Source organism: Podarcis liolepis (assembly GCF_965112155.1).
Source record: "Podarcis liolepis genome assembly, chromosome: 6".
Lineage (NCBI taxonomy): Eukaryota > Metazoa > Chordata > Lepidosauria > Squamata > Lacertidae > Podarcis > Podarcis liolepis.
In genome coordinates, this window is record NC_139559.1 from 1,831,291 (window position 1) to 1,858,561 (window position 27,271).

General features: G+C 49.7%; 2 protein-coding genes across 3 annotated transcripts in view; both read left to right on the plus strand.

Annotated features, from left to right (window-relative positions):
* Positions 1 to 26,385, plus strand: LOC310708791 (uncharacterized protein). 2 transcript variants are annotated; one of them, XM_083507606.1, is made up of 7 exons: positions 1 to 669; positions 4,262 to 4,402; positions 5,263 to 5,421; positions 5,696 to 5,833; positions 6,345 to 6,527; positions 7,780 to 7,947; positions 8,426 to 8,589. In XM_083507606.1, the coding sequence occupies exons 1-7, from the start codon at positions 225 to 227 to the stop codon at positions 8,446 to 8,448; spliced, it is 1,257 nt and encodes a 418-aa protein (XP_083363732.1). In that variant the 5' UTR covers positions 1 to 224; the 3' UTR covers positions 8,449 to 8,589. The 2 variants fall into 2 exon arrangements, with proteins under 2 accessions (XP_083363732.1, XP_083363733.1); XM_083507607.1 differs by lacking the exons at positions 6,345 to 6,527; positions 7,780 to 7,947; positions 8,426 to 8,589 and adding exons at positions 23,400 to 23,582; positions 26,188 to 26,385.
* LOC310709773 (ring finger protein-like) overlaps positions 1 to 27,271 on the plus strand; it is a gene marked incomplete at its 5' end in the record, with an annotated part of 80,050 nt that overhangs the window by 24,615 nt on the left and 28,164 nt on the right. The window lies entirely within an intron of this gene.

Genomic DNA, 27,271 nt, shown 5'->3' on the forward strand with positions numbered 1-27,271 from the left:
TGTGCCATTGGCCTGATCCAGCAAACTCTTCTTATGTTCTTTGGGGTGTGAGGCTTGTCAGCCCCAGCAGTAACTTTGCTCTGTTCCCACCTCACCTGGAACCTCTTCTTCTCATGAAAACAGCCCAGGTGGGCAATGACATCCACTCTGGAGAGGGGAATACACCTGCCTCCTGCAGCCAAGGGGCCCTTTCCTCTTTGGCACGGCTGATGCCCTCTTTCTGAATGCCCCAAGCACAAGCCCACCCAGACTCAAGGCTGGCATCGGGTCTCCTGGGTTTTGGCTGCACTTCCCCTGGCACTTGGAAGCGCCTGGAGGCAGCTCCTCATTTCTGTGATCCTTTGCATTTTGATAACAGAAGGGCCACGCCCAGGACAGAGTCATCGCCTGCCTACGAATGGGGTGCTGGCTTGGAAAGGTTCATCTCCAGTCACTCAGATACTCCAGCCTTTCCCAACCAATCCATTCCTTTCTGCTTTCTGTTCGTTCTGGGTGGAGCTGAGAGATTTCCAAATGTGCTGTCAGTTCCTTCTGCCTGGGATATAAAGCCTTCTGGGCGCAGGCAGGGGACTCAGACCTGCTTCGCCATGAAGTCCATCGGCCTCTGCCTGGTTGCGCTCCTTGCCTTCTGGGGTGAGCTGGGACCTGTGTCTGGTCAGATGCCTCTAGGTGAGTGTCTCCTTGGACTCCCTTGTCCCAATCTCCATCTTTCTAAGCCCCTGTGGGAAAGACTCTCTAAGGCAGCCTCCCTCTGAATTGGCCACAATTCTCATGAGCCTCTGCATCTTCTGGCTGTGCTGGCTTGGGGCTGATGGGAGGTGGAGTCTGGTGGGCACCAAGTTGAGACACCCCTCATGAGTAGCTGAAAGAGTCCTGATTTCCAGCATCCACCAACTGAGCTGGCATTGTATCCTCCTTTCACGACGTCCTCATGAGGGATCCTTCGGCCAGGTTTCTCCCACTCCTTTCTAGCAGGTCAGATAGCAGCTTTTGTTCCTCCCTTTCCTGGGAGGAAACATCGCTCACTCCCTGCTCTTGGCTGAAGGAGTCCTGGCAGGCAGGCGTAGGATCTGGCCCTGGGACGTCATGGTTGAAGTTTGGATCTGCTTGCTAGAGAGAGGCCTCCCCACCACCCACAGGCTGACTCAGCACTCAGTCTCCCTCTGCTCCTGTGAGACACATGGTGCGCAGCTGAGCAAGGAGGGTAGACCCCACATGGTGTGTCCATGCCCCTGTGGCAAGCTGGGCTCCCTTTTTCCTTCCTGGGACAGGGGGACACCTACGTAGATTGGCAGTTACCTTGTTTGGGTTGTCCCTTTTTATTGATGCTGTTGCATTTTGATCTGTTTATTTGTATCTGAATCTGTACTGTTTGTTTGGTTGGTTGGTTGGTTGGTTGGTTGGTTGGTTGGTTGATAGATTGATTGATTGATAAAACATTTCACAGTGGTTTACATCAATATAAAGACATAAAACCAGGCAATATAATAATTAAAAGTTGAAAAGTTGAAAGCAAAAAAACAAATTAGAAACGTACACCAGCAGACCATTATGGGGAAAAATATCCTCAATTTCCTGTTCAGGCCTGGAAGAATAGAAAAGTTTTCAGCAGGTGTTTAGATGTTGGCACAGAAGGCTCCTGCTGAGTCTCCAGTGGCAGGGAGTTCCACAGGAGTGGGCCAATGACGACTTGGTTGTTGTCAAAGAAGCCTCAGTAACCCAAGGAATGACCAAAGATGCTCCTGCAGATGGTCTCAGTCATCGAGCTGGAATATCAGGGTTCAGGTGATCCCCGGGGTCTTCTGGACCCAAGCTGTTCAGGGCTTTGCCAGTAATACAAGGAGCTTGAACCTGGTTCCACAGCAGATGGCATCTTCATGGCTCAGCTTCCAGAGCTGGTTGAAGAAGGAACTCTTTTACCTGGCTTTTTGAGACTTGAGATGTGTGTTTTTAGGACCCACCTTGTTTTTATAATTGCAAGTTGTTTTAGACTGTTTATAAGACTGTGCTTTATTTTTTCAACCTGTAATTAATCAAGAGGTCATTAACAAACAATAACTATAATTATACCTCTTCTGTGATGGCAAAGTCAGGCTCCTCTAAGATCGAATAAATTACGTTAGAGGTGCAAGGGTGGAAAGGTTAGCTCTGTGCAAAGAACTGGAGAGAGCAAGTTTGAGGGTGTGTAGGATCCTCGGCTTGTCATTTCTAGCTCTCCTCCTCACTCAGGCACCTCTGTGGAAAGCTTGCCCACAACCTTTCAGCCGTTGGGACCGTTTGTTACAAAACCTGGTCTGGGAGGAAAGAGTTTCCTCTCTGTCCTGCTCACCACTTCCACCATCCTCCTGAGCTTGCTGTGATTCTGCAATCCTGGCCAATATAAGGAAGGGCAGTGGACTCTCTACTTAGCCTCACCCACCATGAAGTCTGGTGCTCTTGTGATCCTTGTGGGGCTCCTCGCCCTCTGGGCTGAGCTGACACCTGCCTCTGCTCAGAGGCTTCCAGGTAAGGGATCCTGTCTCCTCTCTCCTTACAGGCGCATGTGTCAAAAGCATTTCTCAGGGAATTATTGAGAGAAGTGCAGTCATGAAAATTCCTTCAGGAAGCTGGGGAAGCTCAGGGGAACAGCACTTGAGTTGCATGCGGAAGGTGTGTGGTTTCATTCCCCACTGGGAATGCTGAAATTCAGTGAGAGGGGGGCATTCTGCCACTCTGCTGTGCCACTGGACACCTCCCACCAGCCAAGGTTCCCCCTCTTGCCAAGGTGTTCCTTATATAATTTCCTCCCCTTCCCAGCAATGAGACTTTGCCAGGGCTTCTGTGAATAAATGGGTTGAGTGTGTGTGTGTGTGTGTGTGTGTGTGTGTGTGTGTGTGTGCCAGCCAGACTGGGTCTTTGACCCGGGTGACAGAAAGCCTAGCTTTGGCCCTTTCTTGTGGAGTGTTCCTTCAGCCTCCTCTCCTCTCCCCCCTCATTGGGAGTCCTCCGGACAGCTGCTACCACTGCCCCAGTCTCTAAGCTGCCCCTCCTGCCCCAAAGAGAGGTGCCTCCCTCCCCACACTGCCCCACAATGGCCTGGGAAGAGCATATACCCAGCCTTAGTTGCCCAACGGAGACTGGTCGAAGGTGAACGTGAGTCCAGCACCTTACCTTGGCAGGCAGCAGCAACAGCAGCAGTGGGCACTCATCTCCCAGGCAGGCCTTGACCACAGCGAGCACAAGAAAGACCAAAGCAGTGACGGCCAGTCGGCCGGCCAGCCTGCCACTCGTCTGTCCATTCCCAGCAGCAAGGGCTGGTGGACTGCCTGGCTGGGCTCCCTCACCCACCTGCTTACTCTGAGGCCGTCTCAGTTCCTGGCAACCAGCATCCCCCGGCCAGCCCCATAGGTGCCATTTGCCTGTGGAGCTTATAGCCAGGGCTGCTGCAATAAACAGCTGTGCAAGCCTTTGGGAGGCAGAGACACAAGAGGGAGGGAAGGAGAGACAGAGGCCAGTGTTGCCCATCATTCAAGGAACCCCACAACACACTGCTTGAAATCCACTGCCCTAAGCCAATGATTCAGCTCTCTTGTTCAGATTTTCAAAGAACAGGGAATCAGAATCTCCTTATTTTTGTGGATGTAACTTGCTTCAAACTGCTTTTAATGTTTTGTTTTAAGGTTGTAATGTTCCCTGGGGCCTTAGGTTGAAGAGCAGGTAACTAATGAAAAGGGATTCCCAATCCACATTAAGATGAGGCGAGGATACATTGCCTCTGAAATGCCAGTCCTTTTCTGACACCCCCCCCCCCCGCTGTGGCCAAGAGGAGCACCCCTTGGGAGCAGCAGACTTGAGGGGTGCAGATTTGGTGCCACCTGCTGGGCTTCTGAGGCAGGGCAGGAGGAACACTGGCCTTTGCAGCCCAGACCCACTTTCAGGTAAGCTGCAGGAGAGACTTAAGGACACACCTTGTACCTGGAAGCAAGCCCCACCCATCTCCCAGGAAATGATGAAGATATGAACAGGATGCTGGCATAGAGGGGACAATAGCCTGATCCTGCAAGCTGCTCTTACATTCTTTCTTTAAGCGGCAGAAGCTTTCGATTTTCACAGTGGAGTTGAAATGCTTTCTTTTCCAGCACTGATGAAGGGCTTGGTAATCAATTTCTCTCTCTCTCTCTCTCTCTCTCTCTCTCTCTCTCTCTCTCTCTCTCCCTCCCTCTCTCTCTCTACCTCTCTCTCTCTCCCTCTCTCTACCTCTTTCTCTCTTTCTCCATTACAGAGAAGCCTGGCACCTGTCCTACTCTGATCCAAAACAATGACACCCAGTGCGGCCAGTTCTGCTCCAGAGACAACAGCTGCCCAGGGAGCGAGCGCTGCTGCCAGACCGGCTGTGGGCAACAGTGCATGCTCCCACGCGAGGGTAAGCAGCAGCCCCTCTTTCTGGGGGGAGAAATGAAGTCGGGAACCTCCCATCTGCCTCACCTTCTGACCCAGATATGCTCTCAACCACCCATCCATGCACACAAGGGGGTTTGGTGCATATCCTGCCTGGATCCATGTAGTTCATAGTCAGGCAAGAGGCATTGCAGTGCAGAATCCCACCCGCCATGGTGTGGCTTGCCCAAACATGGCAGCTGACCAGGCGCACTGCCAGTGGGTCCAACCAACAGGTGGGAGGCAGGCTGTGCACAGCCTCAGTCCAGAGACTCACCTGCTCTCAGGTGTGCAAGCAGGTCAGATCAGGGGGACCCCATTCATTCCAGGCAAAGAGGAACTGGCTCCTTTCCCTGCAAGTATTAATGTGGGTTTTGTTTTGTTTTTTAAAAATGAAAACAGACCTATTCATTTATTAAATGTCTATACAGCCCTTCATCCCAAGATCACAGTGCGGTTCAGAAAGACTGACAAAGAACCAAAAACGTGCATAAATTCAAAGCTGAATTATCTCAGTTGTGTAAAGATTGAAGTAAACACTCAATTCCATGATTTGCAAATTAAATAATTAGTTCATCTTCTGACTTAATTTGTGCAGCCAGATAGTTGTCGGTCCTAGACAAGATTTCAGCTGAAGAAAATATGCCTAATATCAGAAAATGTTGGGAATGCACTCAGTGTTGGCTTACAGCCCATACATGCCTCTGAATACCAGTCATGGCAAGGACAGAGGGGAGTAAGTGTTCTTCATCTGCCTGGCCACTGTGAGAACAGGATATGCTGGACCAGGTGGGCCACTGGCCTGATCCAGCAGATGTTCTTCTTAGGTTCTCCTTTCATCCCCAGTCTACCCTGGATATTGCCCCAGGCTGAGCCCCCAGCCAGGCCAGGCTGCGAACTGCTTAGCGACTTGCAACAATGACCAGGACTGTGCCTCAGTCTACTTGCCACGCAAGAAGTGCTGCAGCAATGGGTGCGGGAAGACTTGCCAAGCGGCTGAAGAAGGTATCTCTTGGATGATATGGGGGAGATATGGGGACCTGGTGGGGAGGGCAGTTGTGTGCACACGTGCGTGGCTGGCAGAGGATTCTGCCAAGGAAGAGGTGCTGGGGCTCACTCGAACAGGAGCATAGGAGGGGGGAATAAACTCTGCACATGCTCAGGAGTTTATTTCCTATTGATGATATCCTCACACGCTCCAGAGTGAGTCCTGGCATTCAAAACAAAATTCCATCTCACTACTGACTGCTGTCCTCTTCTCTCCATCTCCTTCTTCCAGAGCACCCTGGCGTGTGCCCCAAAAGGGAACTGGTGAATACCTTTGTGCCCTGCAATGACACCTGCAGAGACGACCGAGACTGCCCCCTCACCCAGAAGTGCTGCTTCACTATGTGCAGCCGGGGCTGCCTGGACTCAGGTACTGGCAAAGGCCCTGACCCCTTCCACCCTCCCTACATTTCTTCCCTGGGCACCTAAGTGCCCTGGAGACTGAGAACATCTCCTCATGGACGGCCTCGGTCCAGTATACCTGAAGGAGCGTCTCCACCCCCATCATTCTGCCCGGACGCTGAGGTCCAGCGCCGAGGGCCTTCTGGCGGTTCCCTCATTGCGAGAAGCAAAGCTACAGGGAACCAGGCAGAGGGCCTTCTCGGTAGTGGCGCCCGCCCTGTGGAACGCCCTCCCATCAGATGTCAAAGCGATAAACAACTACCGGACATTCAGAAGACATCTTAAGGCAGCCCTGTTCAGGGAAGTTTTTAACGTGTGATATCTTACTGTATTTTTGGGTTCTATGGAAGCTGCCCAGAGTGGCTGGGGAGGCCCAGCCAGATGGGCGGGGTATAAATAATAAATTATTATTATTATTATTATTATTATTATTATTATTATTATTACTCATGGACCTCCATCCATTCTGCCTCCAACAGTTCGCAGTGACAGGTGCCAGTTGCCGCCCAAAACTGGACGGTGTTTAGCAGCCTTCCGCCGTTACTACTACAACCCATCGGAGAAGAAGTGCGTCCTGTTCACCTATGGTGGCTGTGAGGGTAACAGCAACAACTTTGAGACAAAAGAGGCATGTGAGGCAGCCTGCGGGAAAATCAGCCCAGGTACCAAGTTTGAGACCCACCAGAAATTCATATTCATGGCTTCATTGATGGCGTTCATATAACCCCTTGTCCTCCAAGGAGCTGAACTTCCCCTTCTTCATTTAACCCCAACAATAACCCCATGAGGTAGGCTAAGCTCAGAGGAAGCCACTGGCCCAAGGTGAGCTTCATGGCTGAGTGGGGATTTGAACCCGCATCTCTCTCAGGTCCTAGTTCAACACTCTGACCCCCAGGCAGGGCAGGAGAGTCCCTCTGGGAAGGCGGGCACCCCCATCCAAGAAGCTGGCCAGAAGGGGCCCAGAGTTCTGGGAGGACTGGGTACACTGCTCTGTTCTGGACTTCATGTTTCATATGATTGAGGGGATGGAGCGGTTGGGATTTCTTAGCTGGACAGAGGCTGGATGTGGGTGTTGGAAGCCACAGGAAGGGAGAGGGCTGCTCTTGGGCGCGGATCCTGCTTGCTGATTTCCCAAAAGCGTCAGGCCCTGTGAGAACAGGATGCTGGACCAGATGGGCCATTGGCCTGATCCAGGAGCCTCACCTTATGTTCTTCTTAATATTATTACTTTGTGCCATAATCTTTGTAGGGACATTTGTGATTGGAGCAATTTGAAATTTCGAGATAAGAGATGGGATCTGAAATAGGACACTAAAACTTTGGATTCAAAATCCAACGGTGGGGAGCCTTGTAAGAATAAAGGTTGCCTTAGAAATTCTGACACCCCAGTTTCAAAGTCCTTCTCTGGGAGGTGGAAATGACGGTTTGGCAGCTGTGGTGTATTTGACGCGTTGCCCTCAGGATTCATGAAGAGAGGACGACACTCCTTGCAAATCCCCAGAATAAGGAGGATTTGTGTATTAGCTCCATGTTTGGTGATAAGCAATCTTTGCCATAGGGTGACTCCTAGTCTGTGCCCAAAATCATATGTTTTTGCAGCTCTTGGAAGGAGGGTTTGGGGTTGGAGCATTTGGCAAAGGGTTGAGAGGCGAGAGGACTGCAGAGATTTGAGCCAGCAGCCACAAGGAGGTCCCCAAATTCAGTCCCTGAGCTGGGCTGGCCCAAAGAGCCCAGGCGCAATTCCTCTCTGCCTGGAAGGAGAAGGGTCTGTGATTCCTTCCCTCTAGCGGGGGGGGGGGGGGGGGCTTCTTATGGAGGAATGCATGCAGGGAACATGAAGTTGGAACTCTTGACACCTTCCTGCCCTAAGAAAAACCTCTCTGCTTTCTCTTTCACTCCCTTCTGTGGCCTCAGAGGTTTGCAAGCTGCCAAAGGACCCTGGTCCATGTGAGGCTTTTTCACAATTTTACTACTACAACTCAGCCACCAGGAAGTGCGAGATATTTGTCTATGGGGGCTGCAAGGGGAATGGCAATCGGTTTCACACCAAAATGGAGTGCATGATGGTCTGTGGGCAAACAGGTAAGATTCTTGTCTTTCTGGGTATCTGTGCTTCTCTGTCTCTCTATCTATCTCTGTCTCTAAATATTTATAAGTGTGCATGTGGAGGGCAGGGGGCAGACCGTGGAGGTCCACAGGGTTCTCTCTCAGCTGCCCTGCTGGCCTCATCCTGCCCTACCCATGGGTGAGTTTACCAACGGCTTCAAGTAACAAGAAAGGAGATTCCGACTTCTGGCAGTGAGAGCTTTTTGACAGCGGAACGGTCTCCCTTGGGAGGTGGTGAAATCTCCTTCTTTAGAGGTTTATAAGCAGGGTTTGGCTGTTTGTGAGGAATGTGGTTCCTTCTTTAAGGTGGTTCGGCTAGGTGACCCTTGGGGGTCCCTTTCAACTCTACAACTGTATGATTCTGTCATTGCTGCTGCCTGCCCTAAGGGCAAGGTGTTCAATGACTTGGCTGCCTCCCTTTGCCCCTGTGACTCTTTCTCTTTTCCACCCACAGGAAACTCCACTGAGGAGGACTGAGTCCCTCAACCTGATCACCTTGTCTGAGAAGACCCCAACCCCAGAGCAGACATCAGTGTGTTCCCATGCCCCCCTCCTTCTATCTCTGGGGAGGCTGCTGTGGGATCATCTATCCCCAAATAAAACCTGAGCGTTCTGGCATGTGCTGAGTCTGGTTCTTGCATCACATGACATGAGGCCTCAAGAGGAGCCCCACATCCACTGCTGCCCGGGGGGGGGGGGAGCATCTCTCAAAGCCCCTCAGCTGCTGGGCTGGGGAGATTTGGGCCTGGGGCCTGGAAGGGAAGAGGATAATCTGTGGCTCTCAAACCTTTTTGGGTCACTCCCCCCTTGGTTCCATAAATTCACCCCCAGTTCCCCCTTACCGCACCATATAAAAAACAATATTCAGAGTTGTCGTTTGAGCCAGCCCACTAAGGGAGATAATAGCACTGAAATTCAAACAGTAACCAGTGTAGCAGGGAGTTCCCCAGGCTCGAGCTGGATCATCAAACAAAAGGCTTCAGCCAAGATACTGAACCAAAACAGCAGCCAGGAGGCCTGATCTTTATTGTTGCACCAAAACCTCAAACTACAATGTAAAGGAAGCAGAGAGACGCCCTGAACAATGGGTGCTCCCGCTTTAAGAGCAAATAACAGCTCCTGATTGGTCAGCTATTTTATGAATGGGGAAAAGAATGGGAAGACAAAAGATAATAACGAAAGGAAGGGATAGTGGCAATTTCCAGGTTGCACAAGTAATTGTGCCTTTGTTCAAACTATATAGGTTAATTAAATCAGCCAAATGGATGAACCTGATCCAAGGATGCCAGCTTTTCAAGGTTTGATAGTCATTTGCACCTCCAGCATCCCCTGCCACCCCCAGTTAATTCCCCACGAGGGGGCGCTGCCATGCACTAATAATAATAATAATAATAATAATAATAATAATAATAATAATAATAATTTATACCCTGCCCATCTGGCTGGGTTTCCCCAGCCACTCTTGGCAGCTCCAACAGACTATTCAAAACACAATAAAACATCAAACATTAAAAACTACCCTAAACAGGGCTGCCTTCAGATGTCTTTAGATAGTGGTTTATTTCCTTGACATCTGGTGGGAGGGTGTTCCACATGGCAGGTGCCACCACCGAGAAGGCCCTCTGCCTGGTTCCCTGTAGCTTTGCTTCTTGCAATGAGAGAACCGTCAGGAGGCTCTCGGCGCTGGACCTCAGTGTCCAGGCTGAACAATGGAGGTGGATATGCTCCTTCAGGTATGCTTTGGGAACCACTGCTGTCGAAAGAGGTATTGGCCACTTTTCTTATCCCCAAAGGAGCTCACAATGAAATAGTTATTTATTATTATTTCTCCAGCCCTTGTGCTCTCTTCCTCCTGCATTCCTAAATACTAAATACTAAATACAAAAATCAGTTCCACATTTGGAGCACACACAGCACGCTCCCTCCGCCACCAGGGGGGAACCTGCTATAGCAACCCCAAGAACGTGCCCCGATAGACATGCAAATCATGTGAAAGCTCAGAATATAAGGCTAAGAATATATGCAAGGAAATTGCATTTTGCTGCTTCAGAAGATAGGACCGGATTCCAACTAAATACTGGAAAAACTTTCTACTGGTAAGAGCTGCATGAACTTCATTCTCCAGATTCATTTCTCTCTCTCTCTCTCTCTCTCTCTCTCTCTCTCTCTCTCTCACACACACACACACACACACACACAACACACTGGGACCTTAGGGTTAAGATAATGTAATTATTAAACAACAACAACAATTCTATCTCTTCTGATAAAGCAAAGTTTGACTTCCCTGTAACAATCATGTTACAGATGGCCCTAGGAGCCAAATATTTGTATGCCCCCCCCCCGCAGTCGATGGGCATTGGCATTCAGATGGGGTGCATGCCCCGTGCCACATGATGGATTATGCAGGGCAGAGCTCATTCCACTTGGCACCCCTGCAGATGCCAGGGTGGAAAGGCTGCCTCTGGGCAAAGCACTGGAGAGGGCCAGGTCGGGGGTGGGCAGGATCCTTGGCTCCCTTGGCCCACTTCTTTGGTATGGCCACTTCCGCTGGCAAGTACAACATGCCTTGGTCCAGCCAGGTCTGAGTCTCACACACCCCAGAGAGGGAGACCCAGAAAGGGGTTTGTGGAGGAAGGAGGGTCTCTCCAACCAGAGCGCCACCACCCCTTTCTCTCTGCTGATGGTACAGCTGGGAACCTCAGGGAAAGGCATCCTGGCTTGCAGAATCTAAGCCAAGAAGCCCCTTTTTCCTTGGGGAGGGGGCATCATTTCAAGCAACTGCCATTTGCCCTGGTCCAGCCAGTTCAGAGGGACATAGGCTGAGCACTTCAGTGAGTGAGGAAGACACCAAAAAGGGGCTTCGGAGAGGAAGTAGGGTCTCTCCCAACAGAGCTCCACCATGGATGTAGCCAAAGGAGGGCAGGTTGGGAATCCCCCCCCCCCATAAATAAAAATCAATGCAAAATAACTAACTGAGGTTCTGCCCACACCTAACATAAATCCTGGCTCCGCCCATGGGCTCCACCATCCCTTTCTCTCTGCTGATATTACAGCTGGGAACCCAATGGAAGGACATCCAACTTTGCCAATCTAAACCAAGAAGCCCCTTCTTCCTTGGGGAGGGCGGTGTCGTTTCAAGCAACCCATCTTCTGTGGAAATGTTATCTACATCTTTGCAGCTGTTGGGATGGTTTGTTACAAAACCTTGTGGGCCGCAGGGTGTGGGGAGAGGCTGCCCAGCACTTTCGCCATCTTCCTGAGCCAGCTGTGATTCAGCAATCCTGGACAATGCAAGGCAGTAGACTGGCTGGACAGTGGACTCACCGCTTAGCCTGACCCACCATGAAGTCTGGGGCCCTTGTGCTCCTTCTGGGGCTCCTCGCTCTCTGGGCTGAACTGACATCTGCCTCTGGTCGGAATCAGAAGACAACGAAGAGATGTTCTGATTTGACTGTGGGGTGTTTGCACATACTCCCATTTTCCTTCACCCATCACACACTATTCAATGCCTTTCCCTGTTACTTCTCAAACTGTAAAAATCTGATTCTCTTTTAAAGTGGAGTCCTTGTGCTAAGGACACAGAGCCAATTAATCCAGTTTAAATGTGCTAACCTAAAGTTCAGGTATGTGGTTGTTGTCGTTGTCATCGTCGTTATTTTATGGTTTATTCAATTTATATATCACCCTTTATCAAAAGACCCCAGGGCAGTGTTCAGTATTAAAAACCCATTACAAAAAATCAATGAGAAAAACATAATAAAAACGTAGCAAAAAGGAAAACTGACAGACAGTCCAATAATAAAATAATCACCAACGTAACAGTCTTTTGGTGGAATCCCTCCTGCAAATTCTGACAGCTGGAGTCAGCTCTGGGCGGAACAATGGTCTGGTTTAGTATTAGGCAACTTTCTATGTTTCTTTTTTTATAATTGTTGTTAAATTTTCTGTTTTACAATTTAAAATATTCATTTTAACATACTTAAAATATCAATGACTTCCCTTCTTTTCGTTCCATGGTTCATTTTGCATATTAAAAATACCCGCATATTTTACAAAAACTAAACCATCCAGTATTCCATTATTGCATCCATCAAAACTTATTTACCCTGTTGGATTTATCTTAATGCTGCCAATGTTTTCAGGTGCACACTATTATTTGCTATATATTCAATAAACCTTTTCCAATCTTCTTTAAATGTATGTTCTTAACATATTGAATAAGAGAATTGTTAAGTCTGTAAGTTGTGCATATTCTGTCAATTTAAGTTGCCATTCTTCTTTGGTTGGAACCTCGCTCGTTTTCCTTTTTTGGGCTAACCAAACCTGGGCTGCAGTTGTAGCATACATAGATAACCTTTTCTGACACCTGGGAATTTCAATCTGAATTATCCCCAACAGAAAGGACTCTGGGTTTTGGGGGAAAGTACTTTTCCAGCTCGTCCTGGTTCCCCCAGGCATCCCGTTAGTCATTGTGGGCAGAGGAGCCATTGGCCTGATCCAGGAGATGTTCTCCTTTTGCTCTTACGTTCTCTGCGAACCTCTGCCCTACACACACCCCTGTGGTCCAGATCTGGTAAGATTTGCTGGTGCCAATCGCAAGAAGTGCGGCACAGGCAGAGCAAGTCCCCATGTGAACAACAAGTTGCTGGTCCTGGTGCTTCTCTAGAACAGAGAGAGAATGTGCTGGAGCCATCCAACTAGGACTTGTCGTTGGAGAGTCAGAGAGGTCTTTGTGTGTGTGCTTTTTCTATGGCATCTACTTTCACAAGTACTATCAGTCCCAGAGTTCTTTGTGCAGATGCAAAAAACAAACAAACATAGAACGGATGGGCAATTAGGGGCATGGATCACAATGATGCCTGTAAGATTTACAGATCAGAATATATGCAAGTAAATGGAGCCAGCTTGCTTTCTGCTGCTCCAGAGGATAATGACAAGAAGGGAGATTCTTGTCTTGCCTTAAACATTAAGATGAAATTTCTGCCAGTAAGAGGCATTCAACGGTTGGGTGGTCATCTGTGATTCTGGCATTCCAAGGGGTTGGGCTAGATCAGGCTTCCTCAACCTCGGTCCTCTAGATGTTTTGAGACTACAATTCCCATAATCCCTGACCACTGGTCCTGCTAGCTAGGGATCATGGGAGTTGTAGGCCAAAAACATCTGGAGGGCCAAGGTTGCAGAAGCTTGATGCTTGGGTTCCCTTCCAATGCAACAATTCTATGATCCTGTGAAATAATATCTCATACTGTACTCAAGTATTCTACAAACTCACTAAATAGTTCCATGTGAAATACTCTATCTCAAAGAAAAACATTTTTTGGAAAACATTACAAACTTTCTCCAGAACCATTTCATTCTCTTTATCTCTTCCACACACAGGGCAGGTAATTAATAAACAACAATATTTATTTTTCCCCCTGAGAAAGTAAAGCCTAGTTCCTCTGGGATCAAATGAACTACGACAGAGATGCAAGGATGGAAATGTTGCCTCTTTGCAAAGCACTGGAGAGGACCAGGTCCGGGGTGGGCAAGATTCTTGGCTGGCAGAATTTAAGCCAAGAAGCCCCTTCTTCTTTGGGGGTGTCATTTCAAGCAGTCCTCCTCACTCAGGCACCTCTGTGGAAATCATGTTACCCACATCTTTGCAGCTGTTGGGATGGTTTGTTACAAAACCTTGTGGGCAGGAGGGTGTGGGGAGAGGTGCCAACTCTGTCCTGCCCAGCACTTTCGCCATCTTCCTGAGCCTGCTGTGATTCAGCAATCCTGGACAATGCAAGACAGCAGGCCGGCTGGGCAGGGGACTCCACACAGCGTAGAATCATAGAATCATAGAATTTTAGAGTTGGATGGTACCGAAGGGTCATCTAGTCCAACCCCCTACAATGCAGAAATCATAGCTGAAGAATCCTTGACAGATGGCCATCCAAGCTCTACTTGAAACCTCCTAAGAAGGAGAGTCCTTCTTCTCTTTGGTGATCACTCGTTAAATGCTATTTTAACAATGAGTCCGTAAGAGGCTCATAGAATCATAGAATCATAGGATCCTAGAGTTGGAAGAGACCACAAGGGCCATCGAGTCCAACCCCCTGCCAAGCAGGAAACCCCATCAGAGCACTCCTGACATATGGTTGTCAAGCCTCTGCTTAAAGACCTCCAATGTAGGAGACTCCACCACACTCCTTGGCAGCAAATTCCACTGTCGAACAGCTCTTACTGTCAGGAAGTTCTTCCTAATGTTTAGGTGGAATCTTCTTTCTTGTAGTTTGGATCCATTGCTCTGTGTCCGCTTCTCTGGAGCAGCAGAAAACAACCTTTCTCCCTCCTCTATGTGACATCCTTTTATATATTTGAACATGGCTATCATATCACCTGTTATGTACTGAGTTGAATAGGATCCAAACTGCAGCAGTCTGATTGGTCCTAGAACAATAGGATTCAGAATGCAGCAGTCTGATTGGTCCAAGAACAATGCAGCAGTATGATTGGTTGGCAGGAACCACCCAATCATGCTCCAGATATAAGTGAATCCACAACCTGATTGGCTTACAGTAGAATTCCAGAATTAACCAATCATGTGCAGCCCATTGTGTAAATAATGTATATAAAGCAGATACTTTGAGCGGACATGCGTTCATTCCTCCTCACCACTATGAGCTGAATAAAGAGCATGAAATCACTTTGCGACTCTGAGTATATTTCACTGGCGACGAAGGTGGGATCCCGCTGAGCTGACTGCCACACACAGCATCGCAGCACCGCCACCTGCCGCACCGCTGCCTCGCACCGTGTATCCAGGCTTCAGCTCCGGGACACAAGGAACTCAGAATGGCAGCCAACAGCCGCTTCTCGCCATTCAACCCAGCATCTGGAGACTGCGAAGCGTACGCCTCCCGTTTCACCTTCCTCCTAGAAGCCAAAGGGGTCACCGATGAAGAAGACGCCAAGAAGAGGGTGATATTCTTCAGCGTCTGCGGAAAGGAGATATTTGAAATCGCCCGGGCTCTCCTTGCACCTGAAGACGTCACTACTGTTCCATACAAAATAATAATGGAACAGCTGAAGGGGCACTTTTCGCCGCAGCCCTCAGTGGTGGCTTGCCGAAATGCCTTCTACGCAAAGCGGCAAGCCCCTGGGGAAACCATAACTGGGTTTGTGACCTCTCTCCGCCAAGCCGCCCGGTTCTGCAACTTCTCAGAGCTGGAGAACATGCTTCGTGACCGCCTCGTCGGTGGCCTGAAGGATGAGAAGCTGCAACGACGCCTCTACGCTAAGAAGGACCTAACGTTCCAGGTCGCTCTGGAGGAGGCCCTGGCAACGGAAGCTGCCGAGAGGTCGACGCAAGAGGCACGGCCGAGCCTGCCATCCCAACCGACGGTCCACCACGAAGACCTCACCGACGACTCAGGATCTGACAGGGAGGAGGTGCACCAAGTACAGCAGCGCACTCAAGCAGCCCACATACCACAGCTGCCTCGACGAGAAGGAGGGAACTGCGCAAGCTGCGGGGAGAGTCATGAGAGGGGGACCTGCTGTTTCCGCAACGCAGAGTGCAGGCAGTGCAAAAAATCGGGACACATCGCCCGGGTGTGTCGGGCTCAGCCCACCCGACACCAGGCATCAGATGACCAATCCAAGAGCCCAAGGTCCCGGGGCCCAATGCACCAAGGCAACTCGACGGAGCTCACGGACTGCCAGGTATACCAGTTGCCCTACCCCAACATAGAGAAAATTTGTGTAGAGGTACAGATAGAGGGGGCCCCATGCCGCATGGAGCTTGACACGGGTTCAACTCTATCCATAATCTCGGCAAGGACCTTAAGGAAACTGTGTCCTACTGGGGGTCCCAAACTCAGGCCGGCCCCATTCACCCTCCGGGACTTCCAGAAACGTAAGGTCCCCACAGTGGGGGTGGGGACCTTCAGGGTGCAATACCGAGGGCGGACGCGGCAACTGGACTTGCTCGTAGTCAAGGGCCCCTACATTAGCTTACTGGGATTGGCATGGTTTGGACCACTGGGGCTAGCCATCACCGGGGTGAACCACACTACCTTACAAGTGGACGTGGACGCCATCTGCAAGGAATTTCCAGGGGTTTTCGATGGGAAATTGGGACAGTATACGGGGCCCCCCATTGCTCTACAGCTTGACCCCGCAGTACGACCAGTCAGGCTCAAGGCCCGCCGGGTCCCGTTCGCCCTGAAACCCCGTATAGATGAGGAATTGGACCGGCCCGTGGAGCAAGGAGTGCTGGAGCCGGTGCCTAATGCCCCCTGGGAAACCCCAATCGTCACACCCGTCAAGCCTAATGGTTCAGTCCGCATCTGCGCAGACTACAAATGTACCATAAACAAGGCCCTCACGGCCCATGCATACCCAGTGCCAGTGGTCAGCCATGTCCTTGCCACCCTGGCTGGGTCGAAAATTTTTGGCAAGCTGGACTTGGCCCAAGCACATCAACAGCTGCCAGTAGATGAGGCCACAGCAGAGGCACAGACGATTGTGACGCACAGAGGAGCGTTCAGGGTAAAGCGGCTGCAATTCGGTGTCAGTGTGGCACCAGGTATATTCCAGAATCTAATGGACTCTCTCCTTAAAGGGATTCCTGGCGTCACCCCCTTCTTCGATGATGTGTTGATTGCCGGGCCCACACCAGAGGAGTTTGAGGACCGCCTCCGCACCGTTCTGCACCATTTCCAGACGGCGGGTCCCAAGGTGAAGAGGGAAAAATGTCTACTAGGAGTGCCTCAGGTGGACTTTCTGGGATTTATGGTGGACGCAGAAGGGGTCCACCCGACTGAGGACAAGGTACGGGCCATCTGTGATGCCCCAGCACCCAAGAGCAAGACTGAACTTCAGGCCTTCTTGGGACTATTGAACTTTTACCATTCCTTCCTTCCCCACAAGGCGGCGGTAGCAGAGCCCCTACACAGACTCCTGGACAAGCGGGCCCCTTGGGTGTGGGGCCAGCGCCAGGAGGCTGCATTCCAGGCAGTCAAGGACTTGCTTGTCTCAAACTCGGTCTTGGCACATTTCGATGAGAAGCTGCCGGTGGTGCTAGCATGCGACGCCTCGCCCTATGGCATTGGCGCTGTCCTGGGACACCAACTCCCGGATGGAAGAGAGGTACTGGTGGCATACTTTTCCCAGACACTCAACGCAACCGAGCGGAACTACTCGCAAATAGACAAGGAGGGTCTGGCAATTGTGAAGGGAGTAAAAAAATTCCATGATTTCTTGTACGGGCGGCCCTTCACCATGGTGACTGACCACAAGCCGTTGCTTGGCTTGTTTGCCCCCGAAAAGCAGCCCCCCCAAGTGCTGTCTCCTCGCGTCCTCAGGTGGTCAATTTTCCTTGCCAGCTACCAGTATGCACTGATTCACCGCCCGGGGAAGGCAATGGGCCATGCGGACGCCCTCAGCAGGCTACCACTACCGGAAACAGGCCCCGACCCAGCATCTGCACAAGAGGTTATGAGCCTGGAGCTGCTTCCCGACCGCCCCATTCAGGCACAAGAAGTTGCACACCATTCCAAGAAAGATAGGGTCATCTCCCGGGTCCTGGACTGGGTGTGGAGGGGATGGCCCAGTTGCAGCCCTGGGCCAGAATTCGCTGGCTACACAACCCGCAAACATGAACTGTCGGCCCACAAGGGGTGCCTGTTATGGGGAAGCAGGGTCGTTATTCCCCAGCCCCTCCGCAAAAGGGTCCTCACAGCCCTACACGAGACACACCCAGGGGTAGTACGAATGAAAGCTCTTGCCAGGAGTTATGTGTGGTGGCCAGGGATCGATGGAGAGATAGAGGCCTGGGTCAAACACTGCCAAGCCTGCCAAGAATCCCGCCCAGATCCCCCAAGGGCCCCAGTCCAGTCCTGGGAGTCCGCCCGAGCACTATGGTCACACCTGCATGTGGATTTCGCTGGCCCCTTTCAGGGGAAAACATTCTTCATAGTGGTGGACTCCTACACCAAATGGCTGGAAGTCGCACTGGTACCGTCCACTTCCACGTCCGCAGCCATCCGGGTACTACGCAGGCTGTTTGCAACCCACGGGCTCCCTGACACTCTCGTCTCAGACAACGGGACTGCATTTACGTCAGGAGAATTCCAAACCTTCACAGAGCAGAACGCCATCCGCCACTGCGACCAGATACGGCGACGATTCCCAGGAGAAAACCAGGAGGAGGAAAGGTCAGAGGAGTCCCAAGGGAACAGAGAGGCAGTGAGGCCCATAGACCAGGAGGGGCCAGCAGGAGAGGCAGAATCAGTAAATACAGAGAGGACCCGCGAGGCCGAAAGGACACCAGAACCAGAACCACGACTGAGCGAGCTGGTTGCGCCAGACCAAACAGGCCCATCACAGCCAGCATCCTTGGAACACGAGCCAGAACCTGAACCCCGGACCAGGGAACACCACAGGCCACAACGCACACGTAGGCCGCCGGCGTACCTCGAGGACTATGAATGCGACCTCCCGGGCAGGACTGGAACTTAGAGGGGAGGGGTGTTATGTACTGAGTTGAATAGGATCCAAACTGCAGCAGTCTGATTGGTCCAAGAACAATGCAGCAGTATGATTGGTTGGCAGGAACCACCCAATCATGCTCCAGATATAAGTGAATCCACAACCTGATTGGCTTACAGTAGAATTCCAGAATTAACCAATCATAGAATCATAGAATCATAGAGTTGGAAGAGACCACAAGGGCCATCGAGTCCAACCCCCTGCCAAGCAGGAAACCCCATCAGAGCACTCCTGACATATGGTTGTCAAGCCTCTGCTTAAAGACCTCCAAAGTAGGAGACTCCACCACACTCCTGGGCAGCAAATTCCACTGTCGAACAGCTCTTACTGTCAGGAAGTTCTTCCTAATGTTTAGGTGGAATCTTCTTTCTTGTAGTTTGGATCCATTGCTCCGTGTCCGCTTCTCTGGAGTAGCAGAAAACAACCTTTCTCCCTCCTCTATGTGACATCCTTTTATATATTTGAACATGGCTATCATATCACCCCTTAACCTCCTCTTCTCCAGGCTAAACATGCCCAGCTCCCCTAGCCGTTCCTCATAAGGCATTGTTTCCAGGCCTTTGACCATTTTGGTTGCCCTCCTCTGGACACGTTCCAGTTTGTCAGTGTCCTTCTTGAATTGTGGTGCCCAGAACTGGACACAGTACTCCAGGTGAGGTCTGACCAGAGCAGAATACAGTGGCACTATTTGTGGAGGCCAATTCTGGATCCCCAAGCCCTTCTACAGTGGGGACATTGGTTTCCGGGTGGGAGTTGATCACGGTGTGGATTTGCCAAGCATGCCTTCCTCTTAGTATGTTTCTCCCTTGCATCCTGAGTTTGAGTGTCTTCAAAGCCCAGGACACCTTTGGTCAAGGCTGTTCTCCAACTGGAGCGCTCGCAGGCCAGTGTTCCCCAATTGTTGGTGTTTATACTACATTTTTTAAGATTTGCCTTGAGATAGTTTTTAAACCTCTTTTGTTGACTACCAGCATTATGCTTTCCATTTTTAAGTTTGGAATAGAGTAGTTGCTTTGGAAGATGATCATCAGGCATCCGCACAACATGACCAGTCCAACGAAGTTCATGTTGAAGAATCATTGCTTCCACACTGGTGATCTTTGCTTCTTCCAGTACACTGATATTAGTTTGCCTGTCTTCCCAAGTGATGTGTAAAACTTTTCGGAGACACTGTTGAGGGAATCTTTCAAGGAGTTGGAGATGGCATTTATAAGTAGTCCGTGTTTCACAAGCAAGTAAGGAACTGCCTCGTTCCTTGAGACTGAATCTGTATCCACCGCCCATGTGCCTGTTCATGACTTTTTTGTTATTGTTCTAGGACCTTTCATGGTATTGATTTCAACTCACCAGTTAGTAGTTTCCTGAGTCTTCTTTTTTTGCCTTTTTGAGGATGGGGAGAACATTTGCCTGCCTCCAGTCTGTAGGGACCTCATCTGTTCTCCAAGAATTCTCAGAGACGATAGACAAAGGCTCTGAGATTACACTCAAAAGCTCCTTGGATGCAGCTCATCAGGCCCTGGAGTTTTGAATTCATTTAAAGTAGCTAGGTGTTCCCTCACCACCTCTTTTCCTATCCTGGGCTGCAGCTCCCTCCTTACGTCACTTATTCTGTTATCACCAGGTTGAACATCACCTTCCTTTTGGGTAAAAACAGAGGTAAAGTAAATGTTGAGCTGTTCCGCTTTCTGCCTGTCACCCAATAGCATTTCTCCATCTTCTCCACACAGAGGACCTACTGTTCTTCCTCTCACTTCAGAAGTAGCTGGAGTAACCTTTTTTATTACTTGACCAACCATGAAGTCTCTCTCTCTCTCTCTTACACACACACACACACGGACCTTAGCGTTAATAGAAGGTAATTAATAAATACTTTGGCCACCTCATGAGAAGAGAGGACTCCCTGGAAAAGACCGTGATGCTGGGAAAGATGGAGGGAAAAGGAGAAGGGGACGACAGAGGAAGAGATGGTTGGACAGTGTTCTCGAATTACCAGCATGAGTTTGACCAAACTGTGGGAGGCAGTGGAAGACAGGAGGGCCTCGTGTGTTCTGGTCCAGGGGGTCACAAAGAGGCAGACACGACTAAACGACTAAACAACAACAATAATTAATAAACAACAAAAATAATTCTATCGCTTCTGAGAAAGCAAAGTCTGGCTCCTCTGGAATCCAATAAATTACGTTACAGGTGCAAAGGTGGGAATCTTATCTCTGTGCAAAGCAGGGGAGAGAGTCAGGTCAGGGGTGTGCAGGACCCTTGGCTGTCACCACCTGGCTCACTACTTTGGGATGGAGGAACATCTTCCATTTGCAACTTGAGCCAGTTCAGAGAGGAACAGCACTTCAATGAGAGAGGAAGACACCCAAAGGGATTTTGGAGAGGAAGGAGGGTCTCTGCCACCAGAGCTCCACCATGGGTGTAGCCAAGGGTGCGCAGGTGGGCAGTTGCCCTCCACAAATAAATACAAATCAATGCAAAATAACCAACTGAAGTTCTACAAACACCTAACATAAATCCTGGCTATGCCCATGGGCTCCACCATCCCTTTCTCTCTGCTGATAGTACAGCTGGGAACCCAATGGAAGGGCATCCAACTTTGCCAATCTAAGCCAAGAAGCCCCTTCTTCCTTGGGGAGGGCGGTGTCATTTCAAGCAACCCATCTTCTGTGGAAATGTTATCTACATCTTTGCAGCTGTTGGGATGGTTTGTTACAAAACCTTGTGGGCCACAGGGTGTGGGGAGAGGTGCCAACTCTGTCCTGCCCAGCACTTTCGCCATCTTCCTGGGCCGGCTGTGATTCAGCAATCCTGGACAATATAAGGGAGCAGGCTGGCTGGGCAGGGGACACCCCACTTAGCCTGACCCACCATGAAGTCTGCTGCCCTCGTGCTCCTTGTGGGGCTCCTCGCCCTCTGGACTGAGTCGACATCCACCTCTGATGAGCAACGTCTAGGTAAGAAATTGCCTCTCCTCTCCCCTGCCAGATCCATGCGTGAAAACATTTCTCTGGATATCATTTTGTTGTTGTTCAGAAAAGTGCAGGCAACCAAATGCTACAAGAAGCTGGGGAAGCTCAGGGGAAGAGCACATGAATTTCATGCAGAAGATGCCCAGTTAATCCCCACTGGCATTTCCAGGTCAGGCTGGGAGAGAAAGTTCCCAAAGAGCCTCTGCCAGTCAGTTTGCAGAATATGAGTTGGAGATGCCTTCTGATGGCTTTATTGAGTTTTCATCCTGATTACTTGCAGGTAGCTAGGGCAGCTTCTGGAAACTGCAGGAGAGGAAAGGGCTCATGTGCCTAGATCCTGCTTGTGGGAATCTCATTGAGGCCACTGTGATAATATAATAATAATAATAATAATAATAATAATAATAATAATAATAATAATTTATTTATATCCCGCCCAGCCACTGGTTTCCCCAGCCACTCTGGGCGGCTTCCAACACAATATTAAAATACAGTAATGCATCAAACATTAAAAGCTTCCCTAAACAGGGCTGCCTTCAGATGTCTTCTAAAAGTCAGGTAGTTGTTTTTCTCTTTGACATCTGGTGGGAGGGCGTTCCACAGGGAGGGCACCACTACCGAGAAGGCCCTCTGCCTGCTTCCCTGTAACTTGGCTTCTCTTAGACAGGGAACCACCAGAAGGCCCTTGGAACTGGACCTCAATGTCCAGGCTGAACAATGGGGGTGGAGACGCTCTTTCAGGTATACTGGGCTGAGGCTGTTTAGGGCTTTAAAGATCAGCACCAACACTTTGAATTGTGCTTGGAAACGTACTGGGAGCCAATGAAGATCTTTCAAGACCAGTGTTATGTGGTCTCAGTGGCTGCTCCCAGTCACCAGTCTAGCTGCCAAATTCTGGATTAGTTGTAATTTCCGGGTCACCTTCAAAGGTAGCCCCACATAGAGCGCATTGCAGTAGTCCAAGCGGGAGATAACCAGAGTATGCACCACTCTGGCAAGACAGTCCGCAGGCAGGGAGGGTCTTAGCCTACGTACCAGATGGAGCTGGTAAACAGCTGCCCTGGACACAGAACTGACCTGCTCCTCCATGGACATCTGTGAGTCCAAAATGACTCCCAGGCTACGCACCTGGTCCTTCAGGGGCACAATTACCCCATTCAGGACCAGGGAGTCCTCCACACCTGCCCGCCTTTCCCCCCAAAACAGTGTTTCTGTCTTGTCAGGATTCAACCTCAATCTGTTAGCCACCATCCATCCTCCAACCGCCTCCAGACACTCACGCAGGACCTTCACCGCCTTCACTGGTTCCAATTTGAAAGAGAGGTAGAAGAGGATGCTGGACCAGGTTGTCCATTGGCCTGATCCAGCAGGTTCTTCTGCTGTTCTTATGGGGTGGGTGGGTGATCAGGAAAAGCCAGAGGTCCTGGTCTTGAGAAGGGTGAGGGAGCAGAGCCCATTATGGAGGGACTTAGCAGGTCCACCCATTGGCTTTCCTGGGCAAAGGAAAAGCTGGACACTTGCCTCTGCAGGTAGGACAGAAGGAAAAGACCTCACAAAATACTATCATTGCTGAATTGGAAGAGTGCCCAAAGGCTCATGTAGTCCAACCCTCAATCTCCCCCTTACCATCTCTTTTTTTCCAGTGCACCCTGGTGATTGCCCCCCTGTGCTACAGGTATCAGTCTTTGCCCGCTGCAAGGACACCTGCCAAGATGATCAAGACTGTTTCTTCACCCAGAAGTGCTGCTCCATTGGGTGCGGCATGCGCTGCGTAGACTCAGGTACTGCCAAAATCCCTGACCCCTTTGTTCCCCTCTCACACACCTCTCCTCTCTGGGCAACAGATGGGGGCAGCAGCTGCAATGCCAACCTAAGTGCCCTGGAGACTGAGACCATCCCCTCATGGACACCCATCTGTTCTGCCTCCAACAGCTCTGAACTACAAGTGCTTCTTCCCGTCCGAATATGGAGCATGCAATGAATCCATCTCCCATTACTACTACAACCCATTGGAGGACCAGTGCCTCCAATTCAACTACAGTGGCTGTGGGGGCAACGAAAACAACTTCGAGACAACAGAGGCCTGCGAGGAAGCCTGCAGGAAAACCATCTCAGGTACCAAGTGTGGGACCCACCAGGCGGTCATTTTTCTGGCTTCATTGATTCTGCTTATATCCTACCTTTTCCTCTGTGGAGCTCAAGGTTGCATATGTGGTTCTTCCCCTTTCTCATTTAATCTCCACAACAACCCTGAGAGGTAGGCTAGGCTGAGAGGAAGCCACTGGCCCAAGGTCAACCAGTGAGCCTCATGGCCAAGTCGGGATTTGAACCCAGGTCTCCCCCAGGTCTTAGTTCAACACTCTGACCACCAGGCAATGCACGAGAGCCCCTCTGGAAAGTCCAGCCCCACCACGGCAATAGGGCAAGTGGAAGAAGCTGGCCAGAAGGGGTCCAGGATTAGGTATTCTGCTCTTTTCTTGACAATCTGTGCATCTTTAGTAAAGGCTTTATATGACATATGATGGAGGAGATGGAGCAACTCCACTAGGAGAAAAGGTTTGGGACCTTCATGGCCAAAGGCTGGATATGCTCCTGAATACCAGTTGCTCCACTGGTCACAGGAGAGGGCTGCTCTTGTGCTCAGATCCTGGCCTGATCCAGCAGGCTTCTCTTCTGTTCTTCTTAATATTATTACTTTGTGCCATATTCTTTGTACGGATGTTTGTGAATGTAGTGTTTTGAAATCACAGGATAAGAGATGGTATCCGAAATAGGATGCTAAATCTTTGGATTCAAAATCCAGTGGTGGGGAGCCTTGTAGGAATGCAGGTTGCCTTAGAAATTCTGACACCCCGATTCCAAATTTATTCTCAGAATAGGACATGACAGTTTGGCAGCTGCAGTGTATTTGACACATTGCCTTGCAAATCCCCAGAATAAGGAGGATTTGTACATTACCTTCACATTTAGTAATAAGAAAAACAGCCTTTGCAATAGGCTGACTCCTATCCTGTACCCAAAACGGTGTCAGTGTATATATCCATTTCCAGATCTGCATCATTCTGTTTTGAAGATGAGGTTTGGGGCAATTGGTGTGTTTTTGCTGACCTCAGAAGGAGGGTTTGGAGTCAGAGCCTTTGGGAAAGGGCTGAGAGGCAAGAGGGCTGCAAAGATTTGAACCAGCAGCCACAAGCAGGTCCCCAAGTTCAGTTCCTGAGCTGGACTGGACCAAATAGCACAGAATTCCTCTCTGCCTGGAAGGAGAAGGGTCTGTGATTCCTTCCCCCTTTATGAAGGGCTCTGCATTATTCCTATGAATGCAGGAACATGAAGTTGGATTTAAAAACTCTAGCGCCTTTCCTGCCGTAAAAATGTTGCAGATATTAAATATTGCACAGTTTGAAGAGACTGAAAGCATCAGAAGAAATTCCTTCAGAAATGAAACATTGTCTAGGCCCATAGAAATATTATTCAAACTTTACTTGCAGAACTTTCTTTGAAACAGAATCATATCTGCACAATGTCTTGCACAGGTTAAGCATCTTACAAAACTAAGCCTTACAAGGAGCGGATTAAGGAGCTGGGTATGTTTAGCCTGGAAAAGAGGAGACTGAGAGAAGATAGGATTAAATTTTATTATTACAGACTCGAACCAAAGTCTTTAAGTTACATTGAAATATACTTGGAGCCGCGTAGTGATTTCATGCTCTTTATTGCAGGCCAAAAACAGTGAATGAATTTCCCCCAAACCTCAGGCTTTATATACATTATTTACACAATGTGTCCCATCTGATTGGTTGATTATGTTTCTCTCCTGGAGCCTGATTGGACTGCTGCTGCTGCAGGCCAATCAGTTGTTGTATCCTAGTATCTTACCAGCCTAATAGGCTGATTAACTTCCTCCTGGGGTCTGATTGGGCGGCTCCTGCAGGCCAATGAGGTTGTTGCATTCTAGGATCCTACCTGCCTATTGCTCTAGGATCCAGGCTTAGTACATAACATACAAGAAAGGGATTTCCAACTAAGCAACAGGAAGAACTTTCTGACATTAAGAGCTGTTTGTCAGTGGAGTCGTGTCCCTTGGGAGGTTGTGGACTTTCCTTCCTTGGAGGTTTAAAAGCAGAGTTTGGCTGTCTGTCTGTGAGGAATGTGATTCCTGGATTGCAGGGGGTTGAGCTAGATGACCCCTGAGGGTCCCTTTCAACTCTACAATTGCATGATTCTGTCAGTACCTGAAGGAGCGTCTCCACCCCCATCGTTCTGCCCGGACACTGAGATCCAGCGCTGAGGGCCTTCTGGCGGTTCCCTCATTGTGAGAAGCGAAGCTACAGGGAACCAGGCAGAGGGCCTTTTCGGTGGTGGCGCCCGCCCTGTGGAATGCCCTCCCATCGGATGTCAAGGTGATGGACAACTACCTGACATTCAGAAGACATCTTAAGGCGGCCCTATTCAGGGAAGCTTTTAATGTATGATATTTTAGTGTTTTTTGGTTTCTGTGGAAGCCGCCCAGAGTGGCTGGGGAAACCCAGCCAGATGGGCGGGGTACAAATAATAAATTATTATTATTATTATTATTATTATTATTATTATTATTACTTCTGCCTGCCCTAAGGGCCAAATGCTCAGTCACTTGGCTGCCTCCCTTTCCCCCTTGTGACTCTTTCTCTTTTCTTGTTTTGCTGCTATATTCTCGGCTGTTGTCTATGTTTGACAATCCAAGTGATCCCAGAAGATCCTCCTGCAGCACTTCCCACTGAAAACCCCACTGAGGAGGACCCAGTTCCTGCACCTGATTACCATGACTGAGAAATTCCCAGCCTCAGGAACAGACATCAGTATGTGGCCATGCTCCCTCCTTCCATCTCTGGAGAAGCTGCTGGAATCCTCTAGCCTCAAATAAAACATGAGTTTACTTGCATCTGCTGAGTCTGGCTTTTGTGTTGCATGAGATCAGGTGTCAAGAGGAGCCCCACATCCACTGCTGCCCCAGAGGGGGGAAAACATCTCTCAAAGCCCCTGAGCTGCTGCACTGCTGAGATTTGAGCCTGGGGCCTGGAAGGGAATTATTATTATTATTATTATTATTATTATTATTATTATTATTATTATTATTTTATTTATATCCCGCCCTCCCCAGCCGAAGCCGGCCTCAGAGCAGCTAACAACAATGAAAGTAACACAACATTCTAAAATCAATTCATTTTAAAATCATTTCAAAATCAAATTAATGGCAACCATTGGGCTAGAGTTCTGTGAGGATTACCAAAGGAGAGGGTCAGACTGTGCGTTGGCCAAAGGCCTGGTGGAAAAGCTCTGTCTTGCAGTCCCTGCGGAAAGATGTCAAGTCCCACAGGGCCCTGGTCTCTGGTGACAGAGATCTCCAAGATGTTTTTGTTTGAAGACTGTAAGGTCCTCTGCGGGACATACCAGGAGAGGCGGTCCCGTAGGTACGAGGGTCCTAGGCCGTATAGGGCTTTAAAGGTTAAAATGAGCACCTTAAACCTGATCCTGTACTCCACCAGTGTAGCTGGTAAAGCACTGGATAAATGTGATCCCACGGCAAGGACCCCATAAGGAGCCTCGCCATGGAATTCTGCATCCGCTGGAGTTTCTGGGTCAGTCTCAAGGGCACAACCACATACCTGAACTTTAGGTTTGCACTCTTAAACTGGATTAATTGGCTCTGTGACCTTAGCACAATGACTCCACTTTAAAATAGAATCAGATTTTTGCAGTTTGAGAAGTAACAGGGAAAGGCATTGAATAATGATGGATGGGTGAAGGAAAATGGGAGTATGTGCAAA